This window comes from Trichoplax adhaerens, genomic scaffold, assembly GCF_000150275.1.
Source record: "Trichoplax adhaerens TRIADscaffold_6 genomic scaffold, whole genome shotgun sequence".
Lineage (NCBI taxonomy): Eukaryota > Metazoa > Placozoa > Uniplacotomia > Trichoplacea > Trichoplacidae > Trichoplax > Trichoplax adhaerens.
Window position 1 is genome coordinate 3,966,923 of NW_002060948.1, and position 15,559 is coordinate 3,982,481.

The 15,559-nt window shown below is 32.4% G+C and overlaps 2 protein-coding genes across 2 annotated transcripts; one reads left to right on the plus strand and one right to left on the minus strand.

The window, feature by feature from the left end:
- Positions 1-164: 164 nt before the first annotated feature.
- On the plus strand, positions 165-4,602 carry TRIADDRAFT_57550 (uncharacterized protein; the record flags this gene model as incomplete). The annotated part of the gene is made up of 9 exons (XM_002113374.1): positions 165-251; positions 748-1,135; positions 1,430-1,557; positions 1,867-2,119; positions 2,599-2,774; positions 2,864-3,043; positions 3,187-3,263; positions 3,879-4,103; positions 4,236-4,602. 9 exons carry the CDS (start codon positions 165-167, stop codon positions 4,600-4,602), a joined length of 1,881 nt encoding a protein of 626 aa, XP_002113410.1.
- Positions 4,603-8,712: 4,110 nt separating this feature from the next.
- Positions 8,713-10,057, minus strand: TRIADDRAFT_27169 (uncharacterized protein; the record flags this gene model as incomplete). Its single annotated transcript, XM_002113744.1, has 6 exons — positions 8,713-8,831; positions 8,935-9,031; positions 9,238-9,325; positions 9,440-9,530; positions 9,619-9,825; positions 9,985-10,057. Coding segments are annotated over 6 exons (675 nt in total), but the record flags the coding sequence as incomplete, so codon positions are not given.
- Between the last annotated feature and the right edge of the window lie 5,502 nt (positions 10,058-15,559).

Sequence of the window (15,559 nt, forward strand, 5' to 3'; positions counted from 1 at the left end):
TAGCCATAAATCACTATTCAATAGGATTATACTTTAAATATAGTTTTACTAACTATGTTAAGTCAACTTTAATTCAAGATGAAAGTTGATCATCAATGTATAGAGACTAGTCACGTTGATTGTTTGCTGAAGCCTAATATCTTAAACCATTTCAATCTTCCATTATGATTATTTTATATGAAAGGCATCCTGATAAAAATGAAGATCCTCATGCTCAAAATAAATTTATCGAAATCAAGAATGCCTATGAAGTAAGTTATCCCTTTGATGACTAATGTATAAAGTAATGTATTCCTTTCTATTAAATATGCTAATTATGCGACGAGATGCGTAACGTTTTACTGTGGAAACTTGCAACATTGACTTCGACAATACTTATTGTTATCTTAAACCAATTTTGTTGTACTGTATTTATAACTATCATGTGTTGAATCAATAAACACCGGATGAAATAATTACTTGCCTTAACGACATGGACGTTGCATTTTGTTATTAACAACTAGTTCTAAAGTATTATTTCTACTATCAATGTCCTGTTTATCATTCAAGCAGTTCTTTTTAATTATTCAAAAAAATATAGAAATGCATCAGTTTACTTGTTTTCTGTCATTGGAGAAATGTAATATTCTTTTAAGAGGATGTTTTGATACTATCATAGAATCTATTATACGAGTATGCAAAACAAAAAAAGATATAATAAATACAACCCTTAAGCTAACGTAAATGTATCTATCTTATTATTATTAGATTCTATCTGACAAAGAAAAACGCGCTGAATTCGATCGATTTGGTTATGTACGAGATGATGGGTCAGCCCGACATGAAAGAGGACAACGAAATCCATTTCATCAATTTGCGATGAATGATGACATCTTTTCATTTATGTTCCAAGATGGCTTTGATAACACTGAAGAAGATCATATCATTGATACAGTTAATATGTATCAATTTAAGACTGAAATATTACCCAACAGCAATTTCAAGCCTTACGTTTTAGAAATTTTCTCAAATTTTTGCCTCAAATGTTTAATGATACAATCAACATGGGTTAATATAGCTAAAGAATTAGAATCTATCGGTTTGGGAACTGGACAAGTTAATTCCGATCGTGATTATGCTTTAATACAGTACTTGGGTAAGTCGGAGTATAACATTATGAATCATAACCAACACTAGTATCAGCCTTGATCAATAATAAAGGGAACCATAAACTTGATATAAAGAGTTGAATACTTTGTAACCACACAATGACTGTATGAAGTTATGGATTACTAGAATACTATAGTAGCAGTCTATAGTGAAGTACAGTATGCGAATAGAGATATGTTATGCAAAATTATACTAGAATTGTTACCATACGGATCTATTTACGTACCTGGATTAGTTTTAGCCATACATTTTTAATACTCGAAATAAAATATAATATTAGGTGTTACGGGACTACCCAGCGTTTATGTAGTTATGGAAGAAGAAATATTCAAATATACAGGTGAATTATCGAAAAAAATGTTGCGCAATTTTATCCACGATTTGTTGCCGACTCACTTAATTGAAAAGGTATGTATATGCTAAGCATACGTAAGTTTTATCGGCTGTAATATATACCGTTAGCCTACACTAAAACATTTTGGAATGATAAATAATTAAATACTGAAATGAAGTAAAATTTGCAAGTTACAATTATGTAACTAAATGAATAAATCGGGAAGCTATTGTAGTTTTAGTACTGGGAATGTTCTACAGCTGTATCACGAATTAAACAGAACCTTACAAATTATAATTTTTTTTAACGTATTTTGCCTTATGATAGGTAGAAAATTTCAGTACGTTAACCTAACACTTGCCTTTATGCATAATTTTCATTAGGTCACAGACGAGACAAATTCAACTTTTTTCGAACAAATTAATAGACCAAAATTACTTTTATTTTCATCACGACCTAACCCCTCACTAAAACTTTCATTACTTGCGATGGAATTTCAAAATTACGTCAAATTTGGCATGGCATCCCTCGGTAGCGAGAATAATAAATTAAGAGAACAATTTAACGCCCATCCTTCAGATCCAACCGCATTTCTGTTTAAAAGAAAATCAACTTATACCATTCAAAATTTTACTGGTAACGATATTACTTTATATGCAAAATATACTATTAGTATATCTATTAATGACTTTTTAAGTTAGATTACTTATGTTATTACGATATTGTGTTTTTCTTACTGATATTTCCTACGGAGGTTGTTAGCTCGATAAAATACAGGTATTTCTGTTGCTATCCTTATACCATCATACTATTTTTATAGGCGTCGGATATGAAGGCTGGAGCTTTACACAAATTGGTAGAAGATAATAAATATCTAAATTTGCCTAGGCTAGAATCACACACCATGTTTTATGACTTATGCAAAGAGAAATCAATGTAAATTGAAATTTTGTAATACAATCACAACCTCCATATGTCTTAATCTTTAAATTACAATTCTTGTTTACGCAGTAATGAAGTAATATGTTATTGTTGGATAAAGACTAAGCACTATTGTGGTTGGGTTTATTTGCTTTTTAGAATATGTATTATCCTATTTATTGCCGATTCAACAGTCGATAAAGAGACCATGAAGCGTGTTGAAGAAATTATGACAGACGATAACGTTAATATTGATAATGTTCGTATGGCTTACGCTTCAGTAAAACTGCAAGGTGCCTTTTTTAATTCATTTGATATGAAAAAATTATCGAAATCAACGGATGAATGTACAAGTGTTTACCATGACAAGGTAACTACTTGTCTAACTGTAACTTGACTAAGCGTTTATATTGCTTTTTACTTGGCTTTCTTATCACTTGTTTTGTACTCTTTCATTAGGTTTTATTTTTAAAGAGATTGGAAGACGATGAGGCAATATATGATTGGTACGAAGATGGCTGGTGTGTTAGCTCATCTAGCACCCGGGACTTGATTATGAAAGCCAGAGCATATGCAACTTCTAAAAATAAGATGACATCCAAGACTATACTCTCGAAATTAGTTGATGAAAATGCTCCGGTAAATAAACACGCTGCTCTATAATTTAACAAGGTTTAAATTAGTAGTTATATCGCATGAATTGTTCTATGTAATAATTTTACTCCTCAAATTATCTGTGCTGCTCGCATTTTAAGTTGTATACATTAACCTCTTTTATTTAGGGTATATTTGGTCGAATGCAGAATTCTATCAAGTTCGCAACAAAAACACTCAAGCGTCTTCCTAACTATATTTTCAGGTTTTCTATTCATTTCACATAGTACTTAATAATGATATTAATACGGATTATTATCTCTTGTTACGCAAAATTTTATTTACGTTCATAATCTTGTCATAGTATTGTGTACCTTCCTCATCACTTCATTCGTTACTACGCAAGTTATACTGTATTAAGGTGGTTAGGCAGAGACTGGTATAATGTTATCATTAACAAGTTAGGTATAATAATCAGTCTGGTGTACGTTATTTTTCGAGATACACGCCTCTAGTAGCGAGAGCTGTAATGTTTTCAATTATTACTATTATTAATTGTAAGGTTCATAATCATTATTATTATTATTAATCATAAATAAAGAAATCATTTTAATTTCAGCGAAAGATTTGTACTTGTAAATCCGAATGTAAACATTTTGCCTTTTTTCGTTGGAATAATTTTTATACTTAGCAATTCCCTGACTGCACTTGTATTTTTCAGAATTGAAGCACTACCTTTTTTTATGATACCAATGCTTTGTATTTTCGTGGCAAGTTTGACCTCTTTAGTAGGACCAGATCTGCCGTAAGTAGTTTAATGCTTTCGTGCAATAAGCAAATTCTGTAAATAATTAAATATTCTAATGTTTCTATATGGTAGCAATCATGACATAAAGCGAAAGAAAAAGAGAGAGAAAGCAAAGCTACATTCTGAAACTGCTTCATTTAGAATACCGCAGTTATCCTATAGAAACGAAGATGATTTAATCCATGACGCACGCCATGGCCATCTTACTATGTTAATTTTACTGCAAGAGACTAACAATGAAGATGCTAGGAATTCTCCTTTATTTAAAACGTTTGCATCAGTTATGAATATTCACAGGTACAGTATGGGGCTTGCAGTCTTCATTTAAACAAGTATTTAACGACTGTATGCTACCAAATTTTGTTGATCGATTACAATTGGGAATCTTTTTTTGAGATGTAATCTTTTTGTGGTAAATACTTTCTTTAGACGAGAATTTTTATCCTTGGGATGCTGCTGGCTGTCGTTGACAGCGCATAAAAATTGGTGCTGGAAATTATTAGCAGAAATAACACCCATTGATGAATCATTAACTGGCTGTGTTCTTGCTATTAATGGCTATCGACAATATTTTATGTTTTTAAAATTATCCGGGATTAACTCATTAAAACAAAATGATAATGATGCTAATGATTGTGGTGAATTTCTTGGCCTGGAAGACGTAGATAATGTGAAAGTTAGGGCTAAACAACTTCGACATAAACTTCCTGATTGGATTGGAAGACTACGAGATGGTTCACTTACACGATATTCAGTAGAAATTTGGCCTAAAATATCGATTTTAGATGAGTTATGAGGCATGTTAATGGAAATAATTTTCAATGATATGTTCCTATGTTAATATGCAATTATTAAATTAGGGAAATAGATCGTTTCCCTTATCTTTATAGTAATTCTTAGGCATACGGCAAAAATGATATTGTATGCCTGGCTGTAGTATAACGTAAATGAATACTGGAGCCAGAATATTTAGGCAACTAATTTTTAATATTATTGTTGGTAGATTTTTGACATTATTGATCGAATATAGTAAACAGTGTATCATCTGCTAATAACAGCGATAGACTGATTTGCACCCTTTTTTAAAATATACACGTACAGTAAAGAAGTAAAATATTCGATGTTTACACAGACTGTACCACAATATCGGTGTATTATTATTATTATAGCAGAAATTAATTAAATGATTTACATCGACGGCCTACTACTCCGGAACAATGACTTAACTTATAATGCTTTCTATCATCAATATTATATTCAACACTAGCGTATACCGATACACGTCTAATTTAATGAATTACCTTACTAATGAAGAAGTAAATATGTTTAGATTAAATTTATTAGGATTTATTGTCTTGTTATTATTGGGTATTCGTCTGTTATTTATAGTAATCCAATCTTTCAATCTAAATCTTTTTATAAGTATACTGTATTAGCTATCATGATTGATAATTATATATATATATATATGTATATATAATTAATTGTTATATATGCAAGGTTATGAACAAAAGCATATGTTATTATTGAATTGACTTGGCGTCAGTTTAGCCGCGGTATTGTTAATGCTATTTCAGTTTGTATCATTTTATTATAATAACACGGTCACAAGCAAGAGATCGGTAACCCTTGTACTAGTTTTTGAGTCATAACTTTATCTGTTTACGACAGCAAGTTACTGCATTTTATACACATGTGCATAAGTATCAGAGAAATACCTGATCGGGATCTACAGTTCTTATATCATGCATTTACCTCTGTGTTTGAAATAGATATTCTGCAATGTATTAGTACTGTATCTGTTCAATTAATTAAAAACTTATCCGAAATCGCGCAACTTTTGCTGTTATATTGTATTATGATTTATCAGTAGTTTTTAGATGTAAATAGTATTACTTAGGTAGGAAATAACGACGTAATTGGGCTGGTTTTAGCGTATTAAGGAATCTTTCAAGATGATTGGCTATCGACAGTTTTATGATATAAGCCGCATCAACCATAGTGGTACTTAACTGCTTCTTGCTACTGTATAAACATATTTGTCACTTTAATTGGATGTCATCTTCCTAGCATATTCTATAATGATACCATTGCTTATAAGCTCAGTTTCATCTTTTTTTTATTTTCAAAGTTTGAAAAATACTAAACTCAAAATTGTATGGTTACTGAATATAGTACGTTCGGCACAGACTATGTGCAGGATTAAATCATCCATTCTTTTAGTTTACATTGCATGACTATTTCAAATATAATTATAATGAATCGGTTTGGTTAGAAGGTAGCATAACTTTTAATTCCTTCGTTACTTATTTTAGCTAGCACTGTTAGCATAACGAAGAATTTACTATATTACAAAGCTATAAAGCGTACAGAGTAGAGAAATTGAAGAATCAAAGAAATTGTACAATATTGGTATCTTGTGTTTCGAAACAGCATCATAAAATCGATGTTATGCAAGTTTATCAACTATTATTGCTTATAGGACTATTGGCAGCTTTATCACTGCTTAGTGATTGATGGTAAATGACATCATCGCTTTAAGCTATTAACTATCTTAAGAATAAAAGGCTACTGATATAGTCCAAAAGAAGATTTTTATTCTTTTAAATACAACTTTATATACAGTACTAATAACCTGGTGTAATTGTTAATAGCTTCGGTACATTATCCGTTTTACAAATGTAAATTGTTTATGGTTTAGCTTTCGTTGTCTTTTCGATTCTCGAGTTTACTGCTTTTACCATCGAGTTTAGGTTCTGATTTTTCTTTCGATTTTGTCTTAGCTGCCTTTTTATGCTTTTTGATAGTTGCAACAGCATTAACCTTCACACATATGCTAACTGGATCTAATAGCTTATCTAGGAACGGTGGATTCGTCACTTCACGAATAGTAATAATATAATCGCCTAATTATAGTTAAGAAAATCAAGGAGATTAGAAACGAATTGTAGATTTATTCCATTCAATATGGGTATGATATTTATATATTGCGTCTTGTCTATTTAGAGTTTCCAATCCTTTCTATCTTATAATTGAAATACATACATACTAATTCTTAATTATTAGTAATTGACTAGTTATAGTTATAAACTGTGAACTTTAAAATTTTTCCCGTGCATCTAGTGGTTCATGTTTTAAATAAACTGTAGTAATGTATGGTATACGTGCTGATATGCTGTCGCTATTTAAAATTGTTATTCTACCTGGTAGACAATATTTTTCCTCTGGTGATATAACTCTTGACGATTTTTCAGCTCTTTTATTAGCATCCTCTTTATTGCTTTCCTTATTAAGTAGATCATTGGAACCTGAACTTTGTTTCTTTTTTAAGACACTTTTCTCTTTCATCACGGTAGTTTGATTATCAGATCGAACTTTAGATCGAGGTAACCCAACCGATGATTGTCTCTTACGACGTTTAGTTTCACCTTCGGTTTTATTTTCTGCATCATTTGCCTCCCCTGAGTTTTCATTATTACCGTAGCCTAGCATGACTTTAATATGTTGTGGGGCTGGAGGTAAAAGAAGGTTGGTAAAACTCCCTCTCCCACCTTGTGTTCGGATATTACTAACAGATGGATAAAGATTAGCTACTAATTTGTTATTAGCATCGGTATCAGCAGTACCATCTTGATTTAATGGTATTGATGGGTTGTTTTGTATATTAGAATTAGACGAAGAGGTAGTAACTTCCGATGATTTGCCATTTTTACTTCCTAAATGAAGCCATTAACAACAATATCAATATTAAACTATATAGTTTAATAAGTAACACAGTAGAATCTTGTAGATACTTACGAGATTGCTGCTGTTTCGAGTTATTACCATTGCTTTGAGTATTTTGCGGAGAATCAGCTTGATTATATAGCGATGGTGTAAGAGGTGCAGTAGGACTAACTGGAGAATTGAATTGTGATGTTGTGTGGGATGGTGATTGTTCTAAATCAGTTAATTTCAAATTTTGAACTTTTTTAAGTTCTTGATGATCATTTTTAGCCAACTGTTCATCAGATTGAGTAGCGTTCAAACTATCTTCTCCTTTATTCTGATCGTTGGCTTCTTCGTCTTCTAAGGTTTCCACAACGTATGATATTGGATAAGATTCTGTCTCAATGCTGTCAGTTATTCATATGCAGGAGAATATACAATATAGAAATGGATTAGACGATAATTTAGTATTTGCTACTAAATAAGGGAGGAAATTCTTTAAAGTTATTGATCAATTTTTATATTACTAGTCTCGAAAAGTAATGCCGGTAGTTATTACGAGATAATGTGGTTCATAGCATCAGCAGATAAAGTATAGTTGTGTATATAGTGTTAGCTAATGACTGATTATTTCCTATTAATAATAAAAAATTCTACAGTATAGTATTAAATTTAGCAATTTATATTATTAACATGAATGTGTATATTTAAGGCAACATGCCATTCTAATTTAACGACTGATAATTGACTAGGATATCTAACATCTAACAGCTTGAGTATTTTTAATTATGATATATTAAAGAACATATTCAAATGTTTTAACATTTTTACTTCATTTCGAAAATGCGTATGGAAATTGTAAGTAATTATCCATAAAGCATGGATGATATGACAACCCCCTCTCCAAAAAAATAGAAAACTAATAATCTTGATTATTAACTTTACCTTGGAGTTGTTTTTTCTGCCTTTTCTTTCTTAATCGATTCATTTTCAATAATGGGTTGCATTTGATTTTCCTCAGTGAAAGGTTTCTTAATGGCCGCTGTGATTTGAAGTAAACGGCCAGTATCTAATGTCATGAAATGTCAAAGCACACCAGATATGAACGTATTAATAATTGATCTCAGTTAAGATTTAATTTTACATTTAAGTTAGGAAATTGATTATATTAGTACTATTTCAACAGTACGCTATAGGTTTACTGACCCTGTGTAGGCTCTCCTTCATCGGTTAAACACATTATTTCAATATTGAATGGACTACCTTGACTAATTTCAATATTATCGTCTCCAAGGATAACTAATTTGTGAGTTTCCACTAGAAGAGACAATATTTCTATGTTATACACCGATGATTTACTTTAATATTATTTTATTTAGAATTTCAGCGTCCTTATAACCATTATAATCTACTAAGATACCTGATGGCCGGCCACCAATCCACATGCCTTCATAAATTACTCCGGAAGAATGCTGCATTCCACCTAGGCCATGAAATCGATCATTACGCCATTGCCCCTAAGAATTCAATTTTAAATTATGACTGTGTTCCTTCTTTATCAAATCAATGCAAAATTTAGCTGTATCAATTCTGCTATTTACGGACGATGTGGAATTAATTATCATTGCACTACTCGATCAATTAAATCATATCTATTCTCGGTGGAATAGAAATGTCATTAAATCAATCAAACAAGCTAACACTTGTGGTAAATTTATTAGACCTCGTAGATGCTGCCATCTGTACTTCTTAATACACCATGTCCTTGGCGCAAGCCAAGGATCCAGTCGCCTTCATAACAATCACCATCGCTAAAGAATAAAATAACATCCAAGAAATAAATAGATTATATGAGTTTCGGGCATTCCTATATTGTTCTTAAATGGCTTATAATTGAAGCTGTATGTTCATGATGAAATCGTTACCCGTAGACTTGAGTACCACTCCCGTGCCTTTTATGATTATAGAACATTCCTTCGTAGATATCACCATTTTTGGTGGTTAACGTTCCATTTCCTAGGTAGATAAATTGTCAAATTGCAATCAAGAAATGGTCGATTTTGGCCAATCTCTCGCATGCATTTGAGATGAATTATTGGCATACCTTCTCTTAAATTGTAATGCCAGTCGCCTTCGTAGCTTCCTCCATCTGCATAACGCATAATTCCAATGCCATTAATTTCACCCTTATCAAACTCTCCAGTATAGCTGTTGCCGTTGGACCACTTTCGAAATCCTGCACCATCCATTTCTCCATCTTTAAATTCTCCTTCATAGTATCCACCATCACTCATAATTAACTTTCCGTGGCCTATAAATATTGATTGCATTAAATTAGAAAGTGTTTCATTCAGTTGAATGGACAGATATTGTACTGTATTCAGTAGCATCACCAATTATGGCGACTAAGACGTTATGAAATCTCCAGTAATAATTGAAATGGAGTTACGATTTAAAATTAATCCATTACCATGTTTTTTGCCATTATGCCAGCCACCTTCATATTTAAAGAAACGATTCTTGTATGTGTATATACCAAATCCTATACCGATAAAAAGGATGATATAAAATTTGTATAACTGATAATTGAATGCATACTTAGACCATTTTACCAATGATTGGCTTTTAATAAAACAGTTTAGCAGCAACTATTTCACACAAACCACTAACAGTATCGGATCATCCAATGTATACTTTTATAAACTAAATCATTACACCACAGGTTGACTCTCAATAAACAGTTTAGCAGCAAAAGTTTCATATAATCGCTAGCAGCGATTATATGAAACAGATAGAAATAAAATGGCTATGACTCATTACATTTGAACGCATACCGGTACTGTATAGAGTGATCATTATCTGGAATGTTCGCATAAAATATACAGTATATGGATGATGCTAATTGTTACGCTTAATATATGGATATTTAGTTATTGCAGTTTCAATAACATATAGAAGATTCACTAAAGTAATGGTAGAAATAATAATTGTGATCATTGAAATTTCAATCCATCATATATATGAAAGACGTCAATATCCATTTAAGCATACTGTAAGGTAAACTAAATATCGTACAGAAAGTTTATTAATTATGGGGTAACTGGTTAAGAATAATAATTTTAGTCACTTAGATTTATTATAATCTTACCATGGCGGAGCTGATTCTTCGTTTCGCCAACATACTCATTAGGACGATTGATTCTCTCTTCATTACCTTTCCTATTTTTAGATAACCTATCTATATTTGTTCTTGAACGTTTAATGATTTTATTTTTTGTTGCAGTTTCCATCACTATAAATGATTAAATTAAAAGTGGAGAATATAGTGTAAGTAAATGATTGGTGATTGATAGTCATTTATCATGGTATAGTAATACTATCGTGTTGAATTGTTTGTAAATAATAGTAATAACTATCAATTTAAAACTGCTTAGGTAGCAGAAAATGCTAGCTAAGATAGGTAAAAATCGATCCAATATTTATCTGGAGTTCACTTTACTCGAACGAACAATTTTAATAGCCTATAATGTGGTAAATTAGAACACAATCGAAGTGACCAAGCTAATGACTAAAATTTCAAGCCTACTATTTCATATTGGATTAATTGTTGTAGCAAAGTGAATAGATTAAGACGACAATGTTATGATGGCGCTAGAATGATCTACTAAAAAAGTCTATTGCTTTGCATATAGAGATGTTAGATGAATGATGCTTGTAGAATAACGTATAGATAAATAGAATTAACGAATTTATAATTTAACCTTTAAGGGAGCTGTTGGATACGACTATGTGATGATGGCGCTAGAATGATCTACTAAAATAATCTATGCATTTGCATGTCGAGATGCTGAATAGACGATGCTTGGAGGATAGCATATAAATAAAATTGACTGATTTGTAATTAACTATCCAGAGAGCTATGGGATAAAGATATCGGAGACAGAGATATAGACTAACCTGGTTGCATTCTCTATACATGTAAATTGTTCATGGAATAAAGTGCATAGCTCTTATTTACACTTGTGGTATAGCAACTTGATAGTGAATAATTCTACCTTATCGTATTGCATGGATACGGTGATCTTATTACTCTTGCTGTACGTTATACAGACATACTGTACATCAGGTTACCTACCTAATTGCCTGTCCAACCCATACAAGAGTTTCAATGTGATGCTTTAAGCAATAAAAATTGATATAATTCTACTGTAGCCTCTCTCTATGTAGTCCAGAACTGATAGTATATACTAGTATTTTGAAAGATTGATAGGCAAGCATTTTATTTTGTATGGTTGCTAGGATACGTTGTTTTGCAACATGGCTTATCCGAGTAAGTCAATTTGTTGGTATGGTAGTGGGGTTGCACTTAGAACGTTAGTATTACGTAAGTTGATTATGTTGGATAAAAATGAGAAGGTGCTGAGTAGGCAAATAATGGGGTAGTAATATAAAAAATGGACAACGAGAACTAGTATCGTAGGAAAAGTATTACGTGAGTTGATTGTGCTGGATAAAAATGAGAAGGTGTTGAGTAGGCAAATAATCGGGTAGTAATATAAAAATGGACAACGGGAACTAGTATCGTAGGAAAAGTATTACATGAGTTGATTGTGCTGGATAAAAATGAGAAGGTGTTGAGTAGGCAAATAATCGGGTAGTAATATAAAAAATGGATAACGGGAACTAGTATAAAGTTACTGAACCTCGTAAAAGATGTTAAATGAGCACATTATCGTAAACCGTCAGTAAAGCGACGGGAGTTTGCACTAGTACTCCTTATTTGATTTGCATAAGAGGAACAATTACTCATAATTGCGAGTCTTTATTCAGTCATGTTTATCTAGTAACAAAGACTGACATGACTCAATCCTTTCTCAGAATGTCTTGATCTATCTTTATTTCAAGTTGATGCGCTAATTCTACGCTAATGTTAACTGATTGATGTCTTGTTATAGTGTGAACAACATATGCGGGTTTATTTTCAATGGCTATGGTTGCATTTTACTGTATGGTGCAGTCATCGAGTAGCTCGATTTATTTAGATATTGATTTTTATTTAATATAACACATTATCTATTAGCTGACATATTGCCGCATTAACTTGGTGATTTGTAAATTTTATATGCATATAAATTTAGTATTCATTTCGTAGCATAAATATTACATTTCTAGCTGATATTCCACCGCTTGGTATTTGACTATTCGATAATTTTATATACTTGTTATACGACACGGATTCAAAAAACTAATGAGATGTTAGATAACTGATGTTACTCATTAAGTTGAGCTTCTTTCAACTGATCAACCTTTTTGCTGGTTATTCAGATCCAAATTGCTGTCCATCTATTGGTACGCTATCATTGTCTATTACGTAATTTTTGCGGTAGGTTAGGTGTCGCGTATTTAATCATATTCAAGCCAATCTTTGCTATATGTATTAAACATATTCTAAATACATATGTATATAGATATAAATTATCGGAATGCGGATATTAATATGCCCTTTTTTTATAACATACATTGTTATGCTACAATATTGGTATTTCGTACATGGTGAGCATTTAGTTTATTCCTTGTATATTTATTACCGGTACTCAGGAATATAGATGGTGCTTTTAAAACGCATCCATGACGCACCTGGTAGTCTAGTCAGCTTTTATGGATTGCATGCTGTAGAAATACTCGTCCATCAAGAAATAATCTCTTTTTGCCCCTTGTTTGTAGCTGTACAACTACATCGATATACAATAATGCATTAGTATATGTGCTCTATTCATATTGTATCTACTAGGTCATTTTTTTGTCCATTGATACTCCAAAATGTGGATATTAATATACTTTTAAGGTGCACCTCTATATATGTATACGAGTTGAACCGGCTTTACAACAAATAGTGCGAATACACCTATATCAAGAAACGTTCTGTTTTTGATTTCCTTTTTGGTGGTTGTACGAGAATATGTTGATGCTTCTGTAAATAATATACCAAGAAGCCTTTTCCTTTTTGTCTGCGTATTTGTAGTAGAGGCTTTTCCTCTTTATCTGGATATTTGTACAGTAGTAATAAGAGAAAATATTGATGCGTCTATGGATAATATATCAAAAAGTATTTTTTGGCAATCTTCGTATTTGTAGTGAGTTAGACGAGAATATTTTTATGCATGTATAAACAATATATTTATCCATCAAGAAGCATTTTCTTCTTTTATGTCTGTATTTGTATTTACTGTACAGCATAGGAGAATCTATTTATGCGTCTACGGATAAAACGTGTATATCAAGAAGCTTTTTCCTTTATATCTCCGTATTTGTAGTAATAAGAGAATATAGTAATGCATCTGTGGATAACGAAATACTGTATATCAAAAAGCATTTTATGTTGATCTCGGTATTTGTAGCTAGACGAGAATATTTTTATGCGTCTTTGGATAATATACCCGTATATCGAGAAAGAATTTCTTCATTTAGCTCCATATTGATAGTTTTATAAGACCATGTTTATGCGTCTATGGAGAATATACATCAAGGAGCAATTTCTTTTTACCTCCACATTTGTAGCTGTCTGAGAATCTATTTATGCGTCTATGGATAATTAATAAATATACTGTATGAAGAAACATTCTCCTTTTATCTGCGTATTTACAGTAATAGTTGATGCGTCTATAAATAATTATAATATGAGCGTATATCAAAAAAGTCTTTTCCTTTCTATTTTCGTATTTGCAGTAATGGGAAAATGTTTATCGTCTATGGAATACCCGTAGTTGTAGTTAGACGAGACTATATTCATGCCGTCCAACAACAAATCGACGCTAAAATGCAAATTGATGACTAATAAAATAAGGGGACTGTCGCTGCGGAAAAGGCATCGCTAGACGACATTGTAGGAAAATGATCATTATCTATGAATGTGAGTTTACTCGATATTCCTAATTAATTGTGGTTTCTTTCATGTTGGCCCTACTCTACCTATGTAAGTGCTTCTCTTCTGCAGCATAGCTTGGTCTACTCGATGCTATTAATAAGTATCAAATCGTCTATCACCAAGCTTACCGAGACTGCGGGCTGATGACTAGAAAAGGGTAGCAAGACTGTAGCTCACGAGAAGGCATCGCTAGACGATATGGCGAGGAAATACCCCTATATCATCATGGTAAATTGTAGTTTCAAGTCATTTTCTTCATGTTTTCCCTATTCTACCCATGTAAGAGGTTTTCTTCTGCAGCATAGCTTGATCTACTCGATGCTATTGACAAGTATCGAATCGTCTATCATCAAGCTTACCGTAGACTGCGAGCTGATGACTAGAAAAGGGTAGCAAGACTGTAGCTCACGAGAAGGCATCGCTAGACGACATGGCGAGGAAATACCCTTATATCATCATGGTAAATTGTAGTTTCAAATCTTTTCCTTCATGTTGTCCCTATGCTACCCATGTAAGAGGATTTCTTCCGCAGCATAGCTTGGTCTACTCGATATGATGCTATTGGCAAGTAAGGAAGCGTCCATCACCAAGCTACACAGCAGAGTTGATGAGTAAAAAAATGGAGTGTGACTGTAGCTCAAGAGAAAGTAGAACTAGACGACATGGCGGGCGAATTCGATCATCCTTATGAATTGATTGGACTGTAGTTTCAAGTTATTTCCTTCATGTTGGCCCTATTCTATCCCGTTTATGGCTATTTTGATGCAATGAGCGACGTACTACTGAGTAGGTCTGTTCTATTTGTAGAATCATTTTGGTCCTTGTCTAGAGTACAAGCACCAATAAAGCGGCAGTTGGTAGTGGGGCAAATTTAGAAATGGCACCATGTCGCGCTAAGTCGGCCGCCATAGCCTGGATGGCCTAAAAAAGTCATGCGATTGCATGGATCAAAGGCAAGGACGAGGCAATAATCCACATCTGTAGGCATTTCGAAGACAGTAAAAGCTATTCAAGTTCTTGTTGACAAGATCAAGTTGTTGTCGATAAAGGAAGAAGCTCAAGACAAATAAAATCCATTGTCGATTCTAGAAGATCGATATAAATAATAGTGTTAAGAGAA